At 43.8% G+C, this 21,189-nt stretch overlaps 1 protein-coding gene across 4 annotated transcripts; it reads left to right on the forward strand.

Moving 5' to 3' along the window:
- Positions 1-114: 114 nt before the first annotated feature.
- ZBTB33 (zinc finger and BTB domain containing 33) lies at positions 115-20,170 on the forward strand. 4 transcript variants are annotated; one of them, XM_088664492.1, is made up of 3 exons: positions 244-260; positions 17,063-17,155; positions 17,768-20,170. In XM_088664492.1, exon 3 carries the CDS (start codon positions 17,770-17,772, stop codon positions 19,792-19,794), a length of 2,025 nt encoding a protein of 674 aa, XP_088520618.1. In that variant the 5' UTR covers positions 244-260; positions 17,063-17,155; positions 17,768-17,769; the 3' UTR covers positions 19,795-20,170. The 4 variants fall into 4 exon arrangements, with proteins under 4 accessions (XP_034969679.1, XP_088520618.1, XP_034969680.3 ...); XM_035113791.3 differs by lacking the exon at positions 244-260 and adding an exon at positions 9,562-9,608; XM_035113788.3 differs by lacking the exon at positions 17,063-17,155 and having other exon boundaries at positions 115-260.
- The last annotated feature ends 1,019 nt before the right edge of the window (positions 20,171-21,189 follow it).

Here is a 21,189-nt window from a genome sequence, read left to right on the forward strand (position 1 = left end):
TCTCTCTCTCTCTCTCTACACACACACACACACACACACACACTTTATAATATTCCGTAGATTACGTTTCTTTACTGTTCTTTACTGTTTATCTCTACGGTCACCCTCTGCATCCGGGCGCAACACCGTATAGCGCTCGTGATGCTACAAGGTGACTCGCAATGGTTCCCAGAGACGGTTCCTTTGTGCTTGGATGGGCTGCAGCCCCTAAGGAGCGATGGAGGCTGGCGCCATAACCGAGGCGGGAGGCCAAACTCCAGGTGAGAACAACCTTTCCTCGCAGTTCATTGCGCTTCGGAGTTGCGGCTAAGAAGCCGGGCAAGCAACTGAGAAAGGCGGGAGGGGGGAGGTTTATTAGGGACCATTTGACCCAACCCCTTTGGATAAAAGAAAAAGCGGAGCAAGGTCCTGACTGGGTTGCTGCGCGCCTTTTTTTCTGTGGGGTGCAGATACCCTCCCTTCAAATACTGGGGAAAAATAAGACTAAGAACTGAAGGGCTTCTTGTTACTTTTTCTGATTCTGGGTAGCAAAATGTAGGAATAAAAAGCAGTTCTCTTGGCGTTAAGACCCACCTCAGTTACTGTTATCACACCTACCAAATAATAGTCTCTCAGATCACACACACACACACACACACACACACACACACACAAACAAACAAACACACACACACAAATCCATACGTTCATAAAACTTTTTATCTCTACAGATTAGCTGAACTAGAAATTCTGTTTTCCCAGCTAAGCTTTACCAGGGCTGAGATGCACAAAACACATAAAGGAAAGCAGTGTTTTGATATTCAGCATTTTGATACCTATCATATGTGCAGGATAGGTGGCAGATTCATTGTTCATTTTGAAGTTCTGGAATGTGATTCTCAAATTTCTGTGCCTTAAAGTGGAGGGATCACAACTTGCTGATAATTTATTCCAAATGATAGGTTGGATCCTAAAAGTTACTAGAGAACATTGTTGGTAAGCTACACAAATACTACTCTTAAACCCTAAATGTAGACAATATAATTAGGAAGTAGTTTCATAGAACTGTAGAGTTGGAAGGGATCCTGCGGATCATCTAGTCCAACCCCCTTCAATACATGAATGTGCAGCTGTCCCATATTGGGATTGAACCTGCGACCTTGGTGTAATCAGCTCCATGCTCTAACCCAGTGGTTCCCAATTAGCTAATTAATGAGGACCCCCTATTTTTCAAAAGCTAAGTCACAGACCCCCGACTTTCAAAAATCAATTTTCTGAACAAAATGTGGGGTAGCCCCTAATAAGCAAAGGATTTTAGGTATACTGAAAAACAGACTAGGGCTGAGTGGTATCTGGTTTTCAACTGTGATATATATCACTAAACCTTGCGATATTCTGATACCTGAAATTGGGAGTGAGGGAAGGAGCAGTCACATAGATCCAGCGGGTGGGGTGCTTGCAGATCAGGCATGGGGATGAGGGAAGGAGCAGTCATGGAGATCAGAACTGGGGGGGGGGGAGAAGAGCTGATGCTGCTTTCCTGCTGACTGAGAAAGGCTGCTCCACCTCAGTGCCAGGGGAAGATAGTGCCATGGTGCCTTGAAGTGAGGGCGATCAGCTGCTCTGTTTGTCAGCATGAGTGAAAGCATTATCGGCTGCCTTTGTCTCCCTCACCATGTGGGAAGGCAGCTCAGATCAGCAGTGTTATCGGCTGAATTCATCATGCAGTATCAGCGGTGCCTTGAAATTGGCTGCCCTGCTCTCCCTTGTGTGAGGAGCAATATATTGCTGCGCATTGTTGGGTCAAAATTGTTATCGCGATGTGGTATCAAAACCGATTTTGGCCAATTTGTTGAAAAATCACACAGCGCTAAACAGACCATAAAATTTGAATTATTACCATGCAACAATGACCAAAAATATAGTTTGGGGCCACGGACCTCCTAGGTGTGTTCTGCAGACCCCCAGAGGTCCCCAGACCCCTAATTGGGAACCACTGCTCTCTAGCCAACAGAGCTTTCCTGGTGCAGTTCAACAAGAGTTCTTCATTATGTGTTTGGGACTAAGAAATTACAGTGCTTATAACGCTTCTCCCTACACCTTCCAATTTTGCGAAACATGAAATATCATTCGCACCTCAGACAACTGAGAGCAATTTTATTTGAAGCCTGTCTTACAGGGGTAATAATACTGTAAACATTATGTGAACATTAACTGTACTGAAGTATAACAGGTAGAGTTATTTGATTCACTTCAGTTAAATCCTTCTTATTTGGCGATCACTTGTAGCCGAGTAAGATTGTCTTCCATGAACACTGTTTTAATAGTGACTGTGGAGGCCAATTCTGGATCCACACATCCTTCCACTTAGGTTTCCGGGCGGGAGTTGAGCATGGTGAGGGTTTGCCAAACGTGCCTTCCTCTTAGCATGTTTTCCCCTTTTGTCCTGAGTTCAAGTGTCATCAAAGCCCATGACACCTTTGGTAAAGGCTATTCTCCAATTGGAGCACTCGCAGGCCAGGGTTTCCCAGTTGTCAGTGTTTATACTACTTTTTAAGATTTGCCTTGAGAGAGTCTTTAAACCTCTTTTATTGATTACCAGCATTACGCTTTCCACTTTAAAGTTTGGAATAGAGTAGGTGCTTTGGAAGACAATAATCAGGCATCTGAACAACATGACCAGTCCAACGAAGTTGAAGTTGAGGAATAATTGCTTCAACATTGGTGATCTTTGCTTCTTCCAGTGCCCTGGCATTAGTTTGCCTGTCTTCACAAGTGATGTGTAGAATTTTTCATAGACACCATTGATGGAATCTTTCGAGGAGTTGGAGATGGCTTTTTATATGTGGTGCATGTTTCACAAGCATACAGTTGGTAGTACAATAGTAGTATACAAGCATTTTTGTTTCCCTGCGACTGTCCCGGTCCTCAAACACTCTGCACTTCAATCTGGAGAAAGCTGCACTCGCAGAACTCGGGTGATGCTGGATTTTGGCATCAATGTCGGCCCTTGTAGCCCTTGAAACTCTATGACAGAAGTTAAGGTAACCTTACTCTTTGCTTTCAGCCTACTCAGATTAAAGAGCTTTCTATCTGTTTGATATTTGATTTCTACTCCGGTGGGGAATTTCCGTTCAACAAAGTGTAGGATCATGGCAATGGAAATAATGAATAGAGTTGGGACGATAACATAAACCTGTTTAACACCTGGTCCTAATGTAAATGGTTTATTTGAGAACCGTTGCAATCTGCGATTGTTGCTGTCATATCATCATGGAGGAGCCGAAGGATGTTCACAAACTTATCTGGACAGTCAATTTTCAGAAGGAAATTCAGAAGGAAATGCTACAGGGCATTACGATTTATAGTGTCGAAGGTCTTAGTCAGGTCAATAATCAGCATATACAGGGGTTGGTTTTGTTCTCTGCATTTTTCTTGAAGCTGTTGAGTGGTGAAAATCATGCCCACTGTCCCCCTAGAAGGTCTAAAACCATTTTGGGATTCAGGAAGGGTAGTGTCACAGTGGCCTGGGTGGGCTACTTCAGAGTAACGACTCCACACAGCTCTGCATTTTATTCTTTTATTGGTACTGTGTATTTACAGTGCTAAAGGCAGTGCTATTTACAGAGATTGACACATCTTATCCGTCTTCTTCAGTACCTCCGAATGGAGATTGGCGCGTTCTCCTCCAGCATAAAAGCTTGGGGAGACCCAGCCTCTTCCCCCGACGTTTCTTGCGCAATTCCAGAGTCGGTGGTAGTGGCCTTCCCCCCTTGCTCCCCCCTTCCTGTCCCACCTTGGGCAGTGGCTCTGCTACCTTGCCTGAGCCTCGGACACCACTTCCTGCTTCTCCACTTGAGTCGGAACTCTCCCTGCTTTCCCCAGCGATCGGAGATGGGCTGGATCTCAAGATGGGAGGGACCTCCCGATATTCCCTGTCCCTCACAGGTAGCCTCGGATATTTTTAAAAGATGGTTTGCTAAGATCCTTGCCAGAATTTTGCTGGCCGCAGCTATTGAAAAGATGCCTCAATAGTTTCCACAATCTGTTCTGTCACTTTTTTAGAGAGAGAGATTGATAATTTTGGCATACCTAAAGTCTGCTGGGATCTCTCTCTCTCCCATATTTTTTTGATGAGCTCGTGAAGGTGTTGTGTAAGTTCAATTCCTCCCACTTTGAAGATTTCGGAAGGTATCCCATCAGTTCTACTGGCTTTGTTGTTTTTCATTTGGTTAATAACTGTACACAGCTCTCCCAGATTTGGCCTTTGAAACCATCAATCATGACATCCTTCTGGACCATCTGGAGGAGCTTGGAGCTGGGGGCACTGTTATACAGTGGTTCTGCTCCTTCCTCCTGGGCCGTGTCCAGAAAGTGGTGCTGGGGAATGAGTGTTCAGTCCCCTGGGCTCTCACTTGTGGGGTGCCTCAGGGTTCTGTCCTCTCCTCCATGCTTTTTAACATGTATATGAAGCTGCTGGGAGAGATCATCAGGGGGTTTGGGCTGGGTGTTCATCAGTATGCGGATGATACCCAGCTCTACCTCACCGGTGAAGGCAGTGAATGTCCTGTGTGAGTGTCTGGAGGCTAACAGATTGAGGTTGAATCCTGACAAGACAAAAGTACTGTTTTGGGGGGACGGGGCGGGCACATATGGAGGACTCCCTGGTCCTAAATGGGGTAACTGTGCCCCTAAAGGACCATGTGTGCAGTCTGGGAGTCATTTTGCATTCACAGCTGTCCATGGAGGCGCAGTTCTATTCTATGTCCAGGGCAGCTGCTTACCAGTTCCATCTGGTACACAGGCTGAGACCCTACCTGCCCGCAGACTGTCTCGCCAGAGTGGTGCATGCTCTAGTTATCTCCCGCTTGGACTACTGAAATGCACTCTACGTGGGGCTACCTTTCAAGGTGACCTGGAAATTACAACTAATCCAGAATGCAGCAGCAAGACTGGTTACTGGGAGTGGTCGCTGAGACCATAAAACACTGGTTCTGAAAGACCTTCATTGGTTCCCAGTATGCTTCTGTGCACAATTTAAAGTGTTGGTGCTGACCTTTAAAGCCCTAAATGACCTCAGCTCAGTATACTTGAAGGAGTGTCTCCACCCCCATTGTTCAGCCAGGACACAGAGGTCCAGCTCTAAGGGCCTTTTGGTGGTTCCCTCCCTGCGAAAAGTGAGGTTACAGGGAACCAGACAGAGGGCCTTCTCAGTAGTAGTGCCCGCCCTGTGGAACGCTCTCCTAATAGTTGTCAAGGAAATAAAAAACTGTCTGACTTTTAGAAGACATCTGAAGGCAGTCCTGTTTAGGGAAATTTTTAATGTTTGATGTTTTATCGTGTTTTTAATACGGATTCTGTTGGGAGCTGCCCAGAGTGGCTTGGGAAACACTGCCAGATGGGTGGGGTATTATTTGTTTGTTTGTTTCTGTCTCTTTGCCAGATCTGAAGGGCCTTCCTTTTCTTGTCAGTAATGTGTCCAATCTCACTGTTATTCTCATCAAACCAGTCCTGGTGTTTCTTTGTTTGGTATCCAATAGTTTGGTTTGGTTCACACACTGCAGTAATGGATGTTTTTAGCTTGGTCCAGTGTTCCTCAATGTAGCAGATGGTCCTGTAGTAGTTTGGAAGCAATCTTGAGGGGCTTGAGTGTTCATTTTGCGCCTTGGTTTCCTACCTTGAAGCCAAGTTGTGGTATAATCTTGATAGCCATCGTGGAATGTATTAATCGGTGATCTGTCCAGCAGTTGTTGGCACTTATCATAGCTCTGGTAAGGAGCACATAACAGCAATATTCTATTCGGACAATTACATAGTCTAAGAGGTGCCAGTGGTTCGACAGAGGGTGCCTCCATGATTTAAATTTATTTTTTTGTTGAAAGAGTGTGTTGGTAATAACAAGGTTGTGTGCTGCACATATCGTCAAAAGTAAGATTCCGTTCTGGTTGCTGTTGCCAATTCCTTCTTTTCCAATAGTCCAAGGCCACAGATTAAAATATCGCCCAACTTTTGCATTAAAATCACCCAGGAGAATAATTTTATCCTCCTTAGGCATCTCTGAGAAGATGGTATCCAGCTGAGAGTAAAAAAACCCTCTTTAATGCCTTCATTGGCATTCAGTATTGGTGCATACGGTAAGCGCTTAGAATAGTAGCCTGTTGGTTTATGGTGAGTTTTATTCGAAGGGTTGAAAGTTGCTCATTAATGCTGATAGGGACTTCTGACAAGAGCTTCAGAAGATCTTTTTTGATAGCAAAGCCTGCTCCATGTATTCAATGTTCTTGTTCAGGTAGACCTTTCCAGAAGAAGTATAGCCTCCTTTTCTTTCTTCAATTGTCTCTCACCAGCTCTTCAAGTTTCTTGAAGCACTGCAATATTGATGTTAAAACTTCGCAACTCTCTTGCTATGATGGCAGTTCAGCATTCGGGATGCTCATTATCTGTGTTATCCAACAAAGTCCATATATTCCATGTTCCAAAGTTCAATTGTCATTAATGACTGCTGGGTGGCCCCACTGGGCATGGCAATCCAGTCAGGGAAATAGGCAGACTATGTTTGGGGCACCTTTTCTAGCCCCTCCCTCTTTTTGGGATGAGCAGAGTGGATCCTAAAAAGGGCTGCTCAGTCATGGATACAGCTGCCTGGCTGCTCAACTGCCTCTTTCCTTGAGTCAGAGTGATTGAATCTGTATCCACCGCCCATGTACTGGTTCATGACTAGGGGCTTCCAGATTTCATGGTCCTGCGCCTGTTACCATTTGCCGATAGCCATGGTACTTTTGAGGTTTGGGTTTGGGATGGGTTTTTGGAAGACACCTGTGCATGAATTTGTTTTATGTGTGTAGATCTGTGCACGCTGACCAATGTACAGTCTTCGCAGTAAGGCTCTGTTCTGATGGTGTGAGTATCACGACGACTGGTAGATTCTTATTTGCTGCAGCCTTCATCCACCTTCACAGCTGTTGTAACATACCGCTTGTTATCTTCCGCCTGTTCTGCAGTTGAGGACTTCTTGGATCATTCTTGGTCTAGCTCCTCCCCTTTGACCTTACCGCCTTGGGTGACGCAGCTGGGAGTATGAGACTCCCAACGGCTTCACTCACAAGGGTCATAGGAACATGGAAGCTCACTCACCACAAGGTGATGATCCAGCGAGTCACCCAGTAGGACTCCCCGCTGCCCAACACCATCTTGCCCAGGAAGCGACCTGGGGAGTCGTAAAGTTAAAGTAGTATTGGAGTTACAGCAGGCTGTGGAAATAACAGGCGCTTCCACAAATTTTCTCTCTTCGAGGAATTGACTCTGTCTTAAGACACCAGTGAAAAGAAATGTGGGTAGGGAGGAATATTAGAAATACTTACCCAGAAAGAAGGAAAATACATCCACATTCCCTTAACTATTGGTAAAGGTAAAGGGACCCCTGACCATTAGGTCTAGTCGTGACTGACTCTGGGGTTGCAGCGCTCCTCTTGCGTTATTGGCCGAGTGAGCTGGCGTACAGCTTCCGGGGTCATGTGGCCAGCATGACAAAGCCGCTTCTGGCAAACCAGAGTAGCACACGGAAACGTCGTTTACCTTCCTGCTGTAGCGGTACCTATTTATCCACTTGCACTTTGACATGCTTTCGAACTGCTAGGTTGGCAGGAGCTGGGAATGAACAACGGGAGCTCACCCCGTCCCAGGGATTCGAACCGCTGGCCTTCTGATCGGCAAGCCCGAGGCTCTGTGGCTTAACCCACAGCACCACCTGTGTCCCTAACTATTGGTAGGTCCACACTTATTTCCTAACGGGCAAACATTCCAAGGGCTGCTCACCAGTTGAGCTTCTCCCAGAAAACAATAGAGAACACTTGGAGATTCTACTGAGAAAGCAGGGTATGAATCCCAGAATTGTGCTAACTGCAAGCGGAGAAAGTACATTAGCAATACAAACAAACTGCAGTCATTGATCATTGACACCATCAATATACAGGTGGGAATTAAATGACAATAGGTAATTACAATCAAATGGCAATAGGTGATTTAAAGGATACTTCTGCTTCTTGTGTTTTTTCTGTTATTGAATCAAGTTCTTTTTTTATATATGTTAGGACCAGTTGCCTAATCTGAGGTGATTAACAAGTGGCTTGCATTCCCAACTTGTAGGCAGCTCATACGCTTGTGGATTGACGGGATGTGCATAAATCAACAGTTTCCACCAGTAAAAGCTAAAGCCAAGCTAGGGGCAAGCTGCTTGCTAGGCTGTCTTTATCAAGGTTGACAAATGCAGGTCAGGGCATTAGCATAGGTATCTAGCATTTCAAGTGGCTCCTGGGACTGGGTTTTCTTTGCAGTACTGGATAGCACTTTGCAGACTTGGTGAGTAAATCTTTAATTTTGCCCCTGATGAGATTAGTTGCAAGGTATGTTTTTTAAAAGAATGTCGGAAGCATTTTACATGCAAGTTGTGTTTTGGCTATGCTTCATAAAGTGAAGTATGCCCAGTTACATCCAGTTGGCTGCCTGGAATAAGCTGCTGTTTCCAAGGACATTTGAGCAAGTTGCTTTTCTTTCTCAGTTCAGTACTGGCGAGTTTAACACCAGCATTCTTCACTGAAGTGGGACTTGTATTTGTAGTAGGTTGTCTGGTGTAGCAGCAGCATAATTTTTTTTTTATAGCCAAAGTGAACGAGTATTTAAATGCTGATTTTTATTTAGAGTCTGTGGGCTTTGAGGGTAGAGGTGCTTCTGATTATTCCTTCCCTTCACCCCCGACCCGAAAAAACAACAACCTGGTGCTTGCATATTCGGAAGTAAGCTTCAAGGAGACTCCTTCCCAAGTACAGAGCATGCATAGGAGTTTGCAGCATTCTCCTTTTTATGTTTACACGGAAGCCCCATTCTTTAGTAAGACTGTGTAGACTGCCCCTGGGTTCTGGGGCACACGTGGCTTAAGAGCTTGCGACGATGCTCTGATGACTCTCAGCCACGTGGGCGGCGGCTTTCTAGGACGTAGCTCCGTGGTTGCTGAGCCTTTGCCATTCATCCATCCATTAATTCTTTTTATCAATGACTTTAATTACTTTTAATTAATGAAATTTCGGCTTTTGGAGTGTTCGAGATGACCGCATTCTAGCGGCTCCATTTTTAATAATAATAATTAATAATAATAATAATAATAATAATAATAATAAATAACACGATCCATCAATTAATTTTTGGTTGTTTTTTTAAAAGACACTGAGCCGCGCAGAATGCGGTCATCGTCCCAAAAGCCGAAAGTTGCCGAAGAGCCTTCGGGGTTCCTTTCTGGGTTTCCTCTCTTTCGCCGGAATTTTCCGACAGCAGCCGAGCGCGTTCTTCTAAGGCTCTCCCTTCGAACCCGCCCTCTCCGAACGTTGCCATGCGCGCTCGGGCGGCGAAGTTGCCGAAACCTGCCGAGCGTGCGCGCGTGTTCGCCTCCCGATTCCTGAAACCAGGGGGCGGGGAGAGGAAGCAGCGCTGGTGCTATGGAGAGCGTGCAACAGAGCCCCCTGGCGGCGGCGCGGCTAACGGGGAGGCGTCTTCGACGTCTGCGGACGGCGAGTTTTCGCGTGCGCCTGTCTTCGGAGCTGGCGGCTTTGGGCGACGGTGCAAGAAGCGCGGCGGAGGTATCGGGCCCGTATATATCTCTCTTTCTCCCTCTCTCTCCTACCTCCCCAACCCCCACTTAAGTTACGCGGGGTGCGGGAGGGGTTCCGGGGAAGGTAAAGCGCCGGGTGAGGCCGGCAGGAAAAGAAGGCGGCGCGCTCTCCTTTGTGCAAGCCGGTGCCGCCTTGCGCGTGCTTCCCCCACCGCCCCCAGCATGCTATGGGGAGGGGGCTCAGCAGCTTCCAGCATTAGCTCAGCTGGAGAAAGAGGGTTGGGGGGAGGAGGAGAGGAAGCATCCCCCTGGGGTGTCCTGGGGAGCCGCTTCCCCTTTCCCCCGTTATTTTTTGCGCGCGCCCCCACCCACTCCACTAACTTGTGCTGAACCCTCAAGTCTGTTGGTTTTCCCCTACTGGGATTCTTCCTTTCTCTTCAGGGATAGAGCACACACCCTTTTCTTTTTGGAAGCAAAAGGGTAAATAACAAATAAGAGGACAGACCCCATTGATCAGGGCTTGTCCATACTTCCGTTTGCATCTCCCTGCCGCCCCCCGGCTAGGGAAATACATGGTTTTGTGCTGAATCGGAGCAAACAACAATTGAGTTTTCTGCAGATTGCCGTTTGTTCCCGGGGGAAAGTGGCTGGTTAAAGGACTCATCCCTAATTCCTCTTGTAAAGGCAATTCGGGTTTCCCCCGATGGCCATTTGTTCCAACCTATCGCTAAAGAGCAGGTTTGCCCTAGGAAAGGAGAGGGACAAAGGGGAAACCACTCAGACATATGCCTAGAACGTGGGAAAGCACTTGGACCCATGCTTTCTAGGTAGAAGTGTGGATGAGCCCCCTGGTCCAGCTATGCTTGGGGGACAAGGGCCCAGAGAGTATACTTGAGTGGTACAGTAGATGCTTAGTGTAGGGGGACTTGCAGCGTGAGCTGGTCTGCCATCACCCCACCCCACCCCCTGCTTCCCCCAGTAGAAGAGCTGCAACTCAAGGGGTAGAGCACCTACTTGGTGTGCAGAATATCCCAAGTTCAATCCCCAGCACCTCCAGGTAGGACTGTCTGAAACCCTGCAAAGCCGTTGCCAGCCAGTGTATACATTACTGGGCTGGTTAGACCCATAAGTCTGATTTGGTATAATGCAGTATCCCATGTTCCTAACTAAGGTGCTACAGCACACCCCCTTCCCGAGGTTGCTGCTTGCTTCTTCTCTCCTTGGTGCTCATTGTTTCTTTTCCTCCCAAGTGTTCCCTTAACCCCCTCCCCCCACTCTGGTATCTCTGCTTCTGCTCTTTCTCCCCCTAGCATCTTCCCCTTGCAGTTGCATCTCACCCCTCACTCACTGACTTCCCCCCACAAATGGCACCTTAAAGCCTCTTCCATTTCACACACTTACAACTTGAATACCATCATTTACACTCAGGGGTCCCCAAACTACGGCCCCCGGGCCGGATGCGGCCCAATCGGCCTTCCAATCCGGCCCGCGACGACCCCCGCCGCCCGCTGCCGCCGCCCGCTCTCACGGCGCGCGGCGCAGCGACGATCTAAAAAATCGGCAAAAAATCGCCGAAAATCCTTTGTGCGCATGCGTATGGGCCTCTCCCGACCCGGAAGAGGTCATTTCTGGTGCACTTCCGGGTCGGGGGAGGCCCATACGCATGCGCACAAGCGATTTTCGGCGATTTTTTCCCCGCCCGTGTGCGTGTGCGCATGCGCACGGGCGCGCACTCCCCCGCCCTCCGGCCCGCTGCGCGCGCACTCCCCTGCCCTCCGGCCCACCGCGCGGTCGGCGCGGTAAGTCTGGGGACCCCTGTTTACACTTGAAACTGTTCTCTTTCACAGCAGTTCCCTCAGCCTTCAGTTTGCAGCATGTATAAAGCAAAATCGCAAAAGAACTGCATGCACTACAGTGTGAAGATGATTGGAGTTGAGCATAATGCATAGAGTATGCATATGTAGCAATCAAAGATTTCCCAAGGTTTCTGCTTTCCTGTTCTGCTCTTTTCCTATAGAAACTTGTTGCTCCAGTTTGACAAATATATTCTGCATGACAATCCTCTATGGTTCACTCCTAAGAGTTGCCACTTTGTTTACAGGCTCTGTTTCTCCAGCTTTGACTGCAGCTGAAACTTTCCCCGGCTGTGAAATAAACTGGGAAAAGCTTCAGCAGCTGCGTTTTTGTGGGTCATTTTAGATGTCAACACTGGGCATGTGGGAGAAGGGAAGTGTGAGGAGGGGTCATGCAGAACACAGCTTGTTTTTAGGTAGAGAACCTGTAGCTTCTTAGGCAGAGACCTTTGCATCTGAACCTCTCTTGTCTATCAGACTGATTTTAAAAGCGTCAGAGCAGGGCCTATAAACAAATAAACCCATATTCCCTTGTGTCCTTTTTCTTGGCTTCTCTGACAATATACCAGACGTTAATCTCTCTAGAAAGCTTCTCATATGTGTTCCATTACATTGCTGTCCCAGTTGCCCCCACCCCATAACTCAGAGCAGGTTACAGAAAACCAGACCATTTGTAACACTTTAAAAGGCCCTTGGAAGTTAAAACATTAAAACCTCTGCTAATGCCCGCTTCGTTTCTTTTCTGGAAGGAATACCAACTCACCTCTTGCACCCATTTTGCTGCTGTGTTCATGTTTTCAGCCTGGCTCCCCACAACCAAAGTTCAATCCAACAAATGCACAGTCCAGGTGAAACAGACTGAGACTGAGGGTTCTGCACACTGGTTGCTTTCTAAGAATCCTATTGCGGGGCGGCTACCACTTCTAATCTCAATTTGTAGGCTAAGCCAGGTTTGGTTTTTGGAGCTTGGAAGTCCACCTTCCAGCGGGCAACAAGTACTACTGTTCTGTCCTGACTCTACCATTATTAGGCAGAGAGAGGTAGCTGGTTTTTGGTTATTCATTTGGATGTTAGTAATTTAATTTATTATTATTATATTTGGGTTGGAGACGGTTTCCCGCTAAGGCGAGTGAGAAATACTTGTGGGTTTTTTCTGCTCCAGGTGCCAAAGTGACTGGCATTTGGTACTACACAGCTCTGCTTGGAGGGGTGGGTGCTGTTTCAGTTAGGGTAGGAGTAACTGAGCCAACTTGGCAAAGTGAGCTTGATTTCCAGGTGATGTTGGCCCTGAATTGAGTCTCCAAGGGGAAACCTCAAAACTGTTCTGCCCTTCCCTCTGCAAGCAATGGAGGCTTCAGTCTGGTTATCCTTTTTACATGTGCAGCGCAGGGTGAGAGGGACCTGGTCTACAGCTCTCTTTGCAGTTGATTGTAGTAGTGGCTATGGTGGAGCTAGATTTAGTCTTGAAAGTGGGCCTTTCCCAGGCTTCACGCTCTCACATGCTCTCCTCCCAGATACCCAGTCTATAGTCCCTTTAAGTAGTATATATCAAACACCTCCAAGGATATGTCTCAGCATGCCTACATTATTTAACCAAGCTGGCTTCTCAATCTGTAGGATCTTATAAGCACTGAATTTCTGACTTCACTCTCACTCTCTTTCCAACAGGACAGGAGCTGTCTGCACTTTAATTATTCTAATATACAACATTGTCTCATTGGGCCCATCCTAGAAAGCACAGGTCCAAGCAGTTTCAGAAATAGATCGGAACAAATGGCAGGCAATACATGAGGAAAAGCCAAATTGTCATTTGTTCTGACTGATCACTAAAGAGCAGTTTTTCCCCAGGGTAAAAGCAGCTGCACAAGAAGAAGGTTGGATAAGCTCTTAGCTCTAAGGATGCAATAGGGAACTGGGCTCGCATGTCTTTTAACAGTTGCCTAGGAGTGAGAATTACAACAGCTGCAACTTTTCTCACCAGTTATGGGAAAGGTGCAATTGTTTGGTGTTTTTTTTTAATAAAAAAGAACTTTACCGTATTGGTTTTTACAAATCATTACACAAAACCTACAAATTTACAAAAAGAAAAAGATGAAAAAAAAGAAAAAAACCATCAAAGAAAAACAACAACAAATAAAACAGAAAAACGACGAAATGCATATGTGTGTCCATTCAATTAATCAGTACAGTGGAACCTCGGTTTATGAACACCTCGGTTTATGAATTTTCAGTTTATGAACGCCGCGGACCCATCTGGAACGGATTAATTCACTTTCCATTACTTTTAATGGGAAAGTTCGCTTCAGTTTATGAACGCTTCAGTTCATGAACAGACTTCCGGAACCAATTACACCCATGTTTCAGTTTATGAACGCTTCAGTTTAAGTACTTCGCGGACCCGTCTGGAACGGATTAATCCACTTTCCATTACTTTCAATGGAAAAGTTCACTTCAGTTTATGAACGGTTACTCCGCGGACCGTCTGGAACGGATTAATCCACTTTCCATTACTTTCAATGGGAAAGTTCGCTTCAGTTTATGAACAGACTTCCGGAACCAATTGTGTTCATAAACCGAGGTACCACTGTATCTAAAAAACATCAACTGGTTTCCCCCCCTCCCCCCACCCCTTTCCCTTCTTCTCAACCTTCACTAAACTGTCTTGTCAATTCTCCTTCTTGTTTGTATCTGCACCTTTTGGTTCCTATTCCTACAACATATCCTTTATTTTACTACTCCTCTACCATTTTTTATACGTTCTTTCAATGTTATTTCCTTATTTCTTCCTTTTATGCCTTATTTCTTTCTCTTCTCTTTTTTCTCTCTCTCTGCCATATTTTCATTTGAGCGTTTAACAATTCTGTAATAGGTTTGGTTTTTCCGTCTTGCACCCAATATAATCTATGAATAGTTTCCAATTTTTCGCACTATCTTCTTCCTTTATTCCCTTTACTTCCCCATATCTTTTGGCCAAATTACAATAATTCATTACTTTAATTTGCTAATCCTCCTTGGTTGGTACCTTTTGAGATTTCCATTCCTTTGCTATTAATAATCTTGCTGCCGCTGTGGCGTAACTTATCAGGCATCTATCCTGTGGTTTAATATCTTCCCCTAGCATACCTAGTAGGAAGATTTCCGGTTTTTTCTTAAATGAATATTTCACTATTTTTTTTAATTCCCTATAAACTTCATCCCAAAACACCCTGATGTGTTTGCATCCCCACCACATATGGATATAGGAGCCTGTCTCATTTAGACATCTCCAGCATTGGCTACTGGCACCCGGATACATCTTTGCCAATTTCTCCGGTGTTAAATGCCACCTATTCTGCATTTTTAGCAAATTTTCTTTTATATCATAATTGGGTGTAAATTTTGAATCCCTATCCCATAAGCTTTCCCATTTATCTATTGTGATTGTCCTTCCCAAATCTTGACCCCATCTAATCATTGAATTTTTTGTTAATTCTTCTTCTGTTTCCCATATCAATAAGGTTTGGTATAGATTTTTTATATGGTTTTCCGTAGACCCCAATAATATTTCCTCTAATTTTGATTTTTCTTTCTCGAATCCAATCTTTTTATCTTGTTGAAACCTTTGGTTTACCTGGAAGTACTGCAACCAACTGCTAAAATGGCTTTTAACTTCTGCGTAATCTTTTAGTTTTAATATTCCTTCTTTTTCTTCTAAAAGGATTCTATAGGTTGGCCACCTGCCTTCAGTATTACGTCTTTTAACAGCCACAATTTCTAATGGGGATACCCACCAGGGGGTTTTGGGTTCGAAATATCTTCTATATTTCTGCCACACTTTATATATAGATTTTCTTATAATGTTATACATAAAAACATTTTTTTTGCTTATTTTATCTCTCAAAAGGTACCAATGCCATCCGGCCCCTATTCCCTCCCCTTCCAGGTCCAACAAATCATTATTTTCCAAGTCCATCCAGTCTTTAAGCCATGTCAATGCTGCCGCATCGTGATATAACTCTATATCTGGCAATCCGCCCCCCCTCTCTTTCTGTGATCTATCATAATTTTGTGCTTTATTCTTGGTTTTCTCCCATTCCAGATGAAATTCGATATATCTTTTTTCCAGTCCTTGAAATGCTTTTCCTTACCTAAAATTGGCAGATTCTGGAATAGATAATTCATTTTTGATATAACACACATTTTAATTAAAGATATTCTGCCCATAAAGGATATCTTTAATTTTTTCCAGGTTTCCATCTTTTTTCTTATTTCTTTCCATGTGGTTATATAATTCTCTTGTATTAAGTCGATATTTTTATTTGTCATCCTTATTCCTAGATATTTCATTTTTTTATTAATTTTTAAGCCAGTTATTTCTTGTAATTTACATTTTTCTTCATTTTCCATATTTCTTGTTAACATATTCGTTTTTTCATAATTTAATTTTAATCCTGCTAATTTCCCGTATTCTGTAATTTTAGATAATGCTTGAGGGACACTAATTAAGGGGTCTTCCGTCGTTATCACTAAATCATCGGCAAAGGCCTTGATTTTATATTTTCTATTACCGATTATTATACCTTTTATTCTTTCATCTTCCCTTATTGTTTTCAATAGAGGTTCCAGTGTGATTATAAAGAGCAATGGCGAAAGGGGGCATCCCTGCCTGGTGCCTCTTGTGATGTTTATGTTATCTGTAAATTTTCCATTTATTAACAAATTAGCTTTCTGACTTTCATATATTGCGCCAATTGCCTTTTCCATTTTATCTCCTAATTTTATTTCTTGTATTGCTCCCAGCATAAACTTCCATGATGCTCTATCGAATGCTTTTTCTGCATCAATGGCTAGAACTGCCGCTTTTTTATCCCTTCTATTTTCTAAGCATTCAAATATATTAACAATAATTCTTATATTATCCTTTGCTTTCCTACCTTTAACGAAGCCCGCTTGGTCTTTGTGAATTAAATCTGCTATAACTCTATTTATTCTATTTGCTAGGATTTTTGCGAAAATTTTATAATCTGTTTAATAATGAAATTGGCCTGTAATTATTTATTTTTTCTGGATCTGCATCTGGTTTGGGGAGGAGTACAATTTGAGCTTCACTCCAAGATTTAGGTATGGATCCTTTCATAAGTGCCATATTCATTAAAATTTTCAGATAAATCGGCGTATCATCGTGGAGATTTTTATAGTATTCAATTGGTAGGCCGTCCGGGCCGGGGGCTTTCCCTTTTTTCATGCCTTTTATTGCCTCTTTTAATTCTAACATTGTAATTTCTTTATTTATTAATTCGGTTTTTTCCGGTGTCAATTTAGGTAGATTAATTTTTTTTAAAAAATTCCCTATTTCTTCATCGTTTACCTCCTCTCCTTGGTATAATGCTTTATAATAATTTTGAAAGGCTTTCATGATTTCCTTAGGTTTATCTATAAACTTTCCCTCTAAATTGTTGAGATGCTCCTTTCACCCTGTACTTAAAGGCTCGGGAGCTCAGTGACTTGTTTGCTCTGGCAACCTGACTAACAATACATGTGTAAGGTAGTAGCCCTCGGTTGTGTAACACTATTTAAATGCCCCCTTGCATTTTCTTTGCTTCAGTTAACAGTATTCTTTAAAAATATTTTTATTTTTCCTCTTAATTAGGAGAATGAGAGATGCATTTATCCCCAAAGAGGCTGATATAATATAATCAGTCTTCTTTATGTATTGGATTTGCACAGATGCTTGGCATTTGAGGTTTGTAAATATTTATTGTTTTTCTGCAAAACAGTTCTAGGAAAAGTGTTGTCACTGGCAGCGTTGCTTAGATATTTTTCAAAGCTGCTTTTCCATCATCCAAGAGGCTGCAGCCTTATAACATTTAGCTTTATTTGAAGGGAAGCAGTATTTAGTTTGGGACATTAATAAATTATTTGGTTTTTTTAAGCACAGATTTTCTATCTGATAGTTTCTAGAACTGACCCCAATATTTGTACACACACTCTCTAGGATGACCCCCCCCCCAGTCACACGTGCAACTTTAAACACATTATGCAGAAGGGCCATTATTGTTAAGAGAATTTACTTTTAAAATAAGCAGTTTAGGATCGTAGCCCAGGTTATTGGGAAATGTAATAGTAAATATTCTTAATGCTTTCCATTTTGAGAAACTCTATGAGTTGTTCCTTAATACATGGCTTCCCAGCAAGATAATCTCATAAGTCAAATTCATTAACATTCCAACTTAAAAGCTTTCATTCTGGTTTAAGATGCTGCTGCTAAACATTCAAGATGATATTTGGGGCACAGAGTATAAGCATCTTCTTCTGTAGCAAATACATATGATCACACTTCTCTTTCTCATTATAGGAATGGAGACCAGGAAGCTAATCACCGCAACAGACAACCAGTACTCTGGCATGTTGTTAAAGGCTTTGGACGAACAGCGAGGACATGGACTTTTCTGTGATGTTACCATCATTGTGGAGGACCGAAAATTTCGAGCCCACAGAAATGTCCTTTCAGCTTCCAGCACTTACTTCCACCAGCTTTTCGCGCTTGCAGGTCAAGTGGTTGAACTGAACTTCATCAGAGCAGAGATTTTTGCAGAAATTCTCAATTACATTTACAGCTCCAAAATAGTCCGGGTGAGATCGGACTTGCTCGATGAGTTAATTAAATCAGGGCAGTTGCTGGGAGTTAAATTCCTTGCTGATTTGGGTGGTCCTTTGCAGCAGGTGAAAAGTATGTCAGGAAGTGTCAAGCCTGGCTCTTCAGAATGGCCCAGCTCTGAAACTAATGGCCTTGAAGCACAGAAGTCTCCAACACCAGCTGGGGGCCAAAATCTGATTGATGAGAAGCCTGCTGTAACAGTCTCGTTGCATGGGGAAGCGTGTGATGCTGCAAAGATTACTATCAGTGATTCTGATGATGACGATGTCATTTTCTGCTCTGAGCTTGTGCCTCCAAAGGACTGTCCTCTGGAGCCTACTGTAGTAGCACAGAGCCAGCCTTGCCTAAATCCTGTGGGGGTCCCTGATCAAGTAAATTGTACCAGCAGTAGTTCCCTGCCTCAGTCAGTTGCAGCGACAGCTCCGAGGCTTGACTCGTGCCCTGGCCAGTCAAATCCAACTGAAAACCAAGTACCTGCTGAGCAACTTGTCCCCCCGGTTCCAAAACCTATGGCTCCAAATGTGCTTGTGTTAAATAGGCCACAGATTGGAGCATTGCCAAATGCTGGCTCATCACATGAAATAGAGGTATCTCCTATCCCCGAAGAGAATCAGCAGCCATCTAATAATGATTCCTTAACTGACATGGAAACCAATGCCATTGATGAAGAAGAGGATGAAGATGAGGATGTTGAAGATGACGACGACATCCTCGGTTCATCCAGCCCAGGTTCAGCAAGCAGCAGTTCTTTGGTCCAGCAGCCCACCACCCCTAAACCAGCCGCTGCACCTGATGCCACAGGAGTACAGATGAAGCACAGTCCTAGCTTTCCCCAAGAACCAGTCTCCCAACCCAGAAAGTTCAAAAAGAAAGTTTCTGATGTTCTTCCTGGGAGCAACAAGGACGCTCCAGCGGGCGCTGTGCCAAAGCACGTAACGGAAGGCCAGAAGACCATCACTTTAGATAAAGCTACTGAGATAGAAAGCTTGTCGACAGGTTGCAAGGTTTATGCAAACATCGGTGAAGATACCTATGATATTGTAATCCCTGTGAAAGATGAAGCTGATGGAGAAGTGCAGTTGGATGACATGCCCAGAACATCGGGGGACGATTCTACAAACAGGAAGCGCCTCAAAGTAAAGCATGATGATCACTATGAACTCATAATGGATGGCAAGGTCTACTATATCTGCATTGTGTGCAGGAGGTCTTACGTTTGTCTTACAAGTTTGCGGAGACACTTCAACGTGCATTCTTGGGAGAAGAAGTATCCATGTCGCTATTGCGAGAAGGTTTTTCCTCTTGCGGAGTACCGCACCAAGCATGAAATTCACCATACCGGGGAGCGGCGGTACCAGTGCTTGGCATGTGGACAGTGTTTCATCAACTATCAGGTCATGGCCACGCACGTAAGATCGGTTCACAGCCAGGATCCTTCTGGCGAGTCCAAGCTATATCGCTTGCATCCCTGTCGGTCTCTGCAGATCAGAAATTATGCATATATTTCAGGAAGTTCCAGCAATATACCTATGGTAAATGACAATGCTCTTGTTTATCCTGTTGACCCTGCAAAAGAAGCCCCTCAAGAACCAGCCCCTAACCCTTCAGGAAAGCCAATGACCTGGGATGATATCTTTGTTCCACAGGGAAGTGAATCACTATTCAAACAAAATCCATCGGATGGCAGTACTGAATTTGAGTTTGTTATACCGGAATCTTATTGAATCTTCTCTCTGACCGAAATAGAAATATAGATATATATATATAGATATATATATATAAAGAAAAACTTCTTTAAATGGGCTGCTTGAAAAAAGTTGTAGGACATCTCATGTTATATAACAAGTCAGTGTGTTAACGCCTAGCCAACAAAATGTAGTATGTTAAGACTAGAATGTCTATAAGCTTCAGAGATCCTTGTGAAAGAAAATTGGTCAGGGAAAGAAAAAGGTTTCACCTGAATATGGGAAAAGGCACTTGAGAAGCTAGGTGTTAAATGTGTTTGGTTCATTATCATGGATCGAAATCTGGTGAAATAATTGTTTGAAAAGGTGTGGCTTCTTTACAATAAAGGTAACTCACAACTTATGCATTTATAAACCATGCGCATTCAGTTTCATGTGTTTGGCAAAAAATTTTTTTAGAAAATTAAATAGGGGGCAGATGTTCAGGTAAAAGGACTGTGCCAATCCCTCCTGCCATTGAACCCAGTGTGTTTTGACCAAACATGACTTTGGCATTAGGTGCAATCCCTGGACCATAATCCCCACGTAAGTTGAGAGTCTCTTGTAATGAGAAATGACCCCGATAACTTGTAGAATAATGGGAACATTTATTGCCTCTTGAACCACTTATTATGTAATCCCTTCTTTCATGCTAGCACTTTAAAACTGATTTTTTTTAATTGCTTGAGACTACGTAAAGGCAGTCTGGATAGGTTTTCTGATTATAGCTTAGTTCTTTTTTTATAGTAGAAATCATTGCACTCCTTTTAACTTAATGGAAAGCACAGTGTTGTTGCGGGAGGGTATGTGAAGGTCCAGTCATCCTGTCCATAAATCAAATTATTTTCTAAGTGGCGTCCCAAATCTGTTCTGCTCCAAAATAGCCATTCTGCCTTCACAAAAATTGCTCATAATGTAAGCTTGTATCTTGGAGGAGAAAAGATGCTATTTGATTGAAGAAGCCAGAACAAGTTTTATTTATATTTGGTAATTAAAATGACCCAGTGGCTGGACCATTGTGTTTTATTCTTCAACACAGGAGGGGCTTTGTCAGCAAAATTGTCCAGTGACATTGCCCTTCTTCAGCCTGCCCACATTTTCTACCCTCCAATATCAAGGAATTATGTCAGATTCTCCTTTTGCTAAAACCATGTTGGTGGTTTGGATTAAGCTGCCGTTTTCCATTTAGCTTACCATGGAAAAAGGTGGTGACAGATATAACTGTATAGGTGGGTTTTTGTTTTTGTTTTGTGCTGAAGGGTGTGGAAGCTGTTTCCCAAAGTTACACTTCAAATGATGTACAATATGCTCACAACTTACACACATTTAACTAGTGTGTGCATTTATCTTTATGTGCTTGGCAAAACATTTTTTTAAAGGGGGCAGAAAGGAGGA

This window comes from Zootoca vivipara, chromosome Z2 (genome assembly GCF_965207765.1).
Source record: "Zootoca vivipara chromosome Z2, rZooViv2.hap1.1, whole genome shotgun sequence".
NCBI classification, from domain to species: domain Eukaryota; kingdom Metazoa; phylum Chordata; class Lepidosauria; order Squamata; family Lacertidae; genus Zootoca; species Zootoca vivipara.

Excerpts from the sequence above, each read along its gene's own strand:
- ZBTB33 (XM_035113788.3), top strand. The coding sequence starts at position 218 with ATGGAGGCTGGCGCCATAACCGAGGCGGGAGGCCAAACTCCAG. Across the intron at positions 261-17,767 it reads GGCGGGAGGCCAAACTCCAG|GAATGGAGACCAGGAAGCTA; the intron begins GTGAGAACAACC and ends TTCTCATTATAG.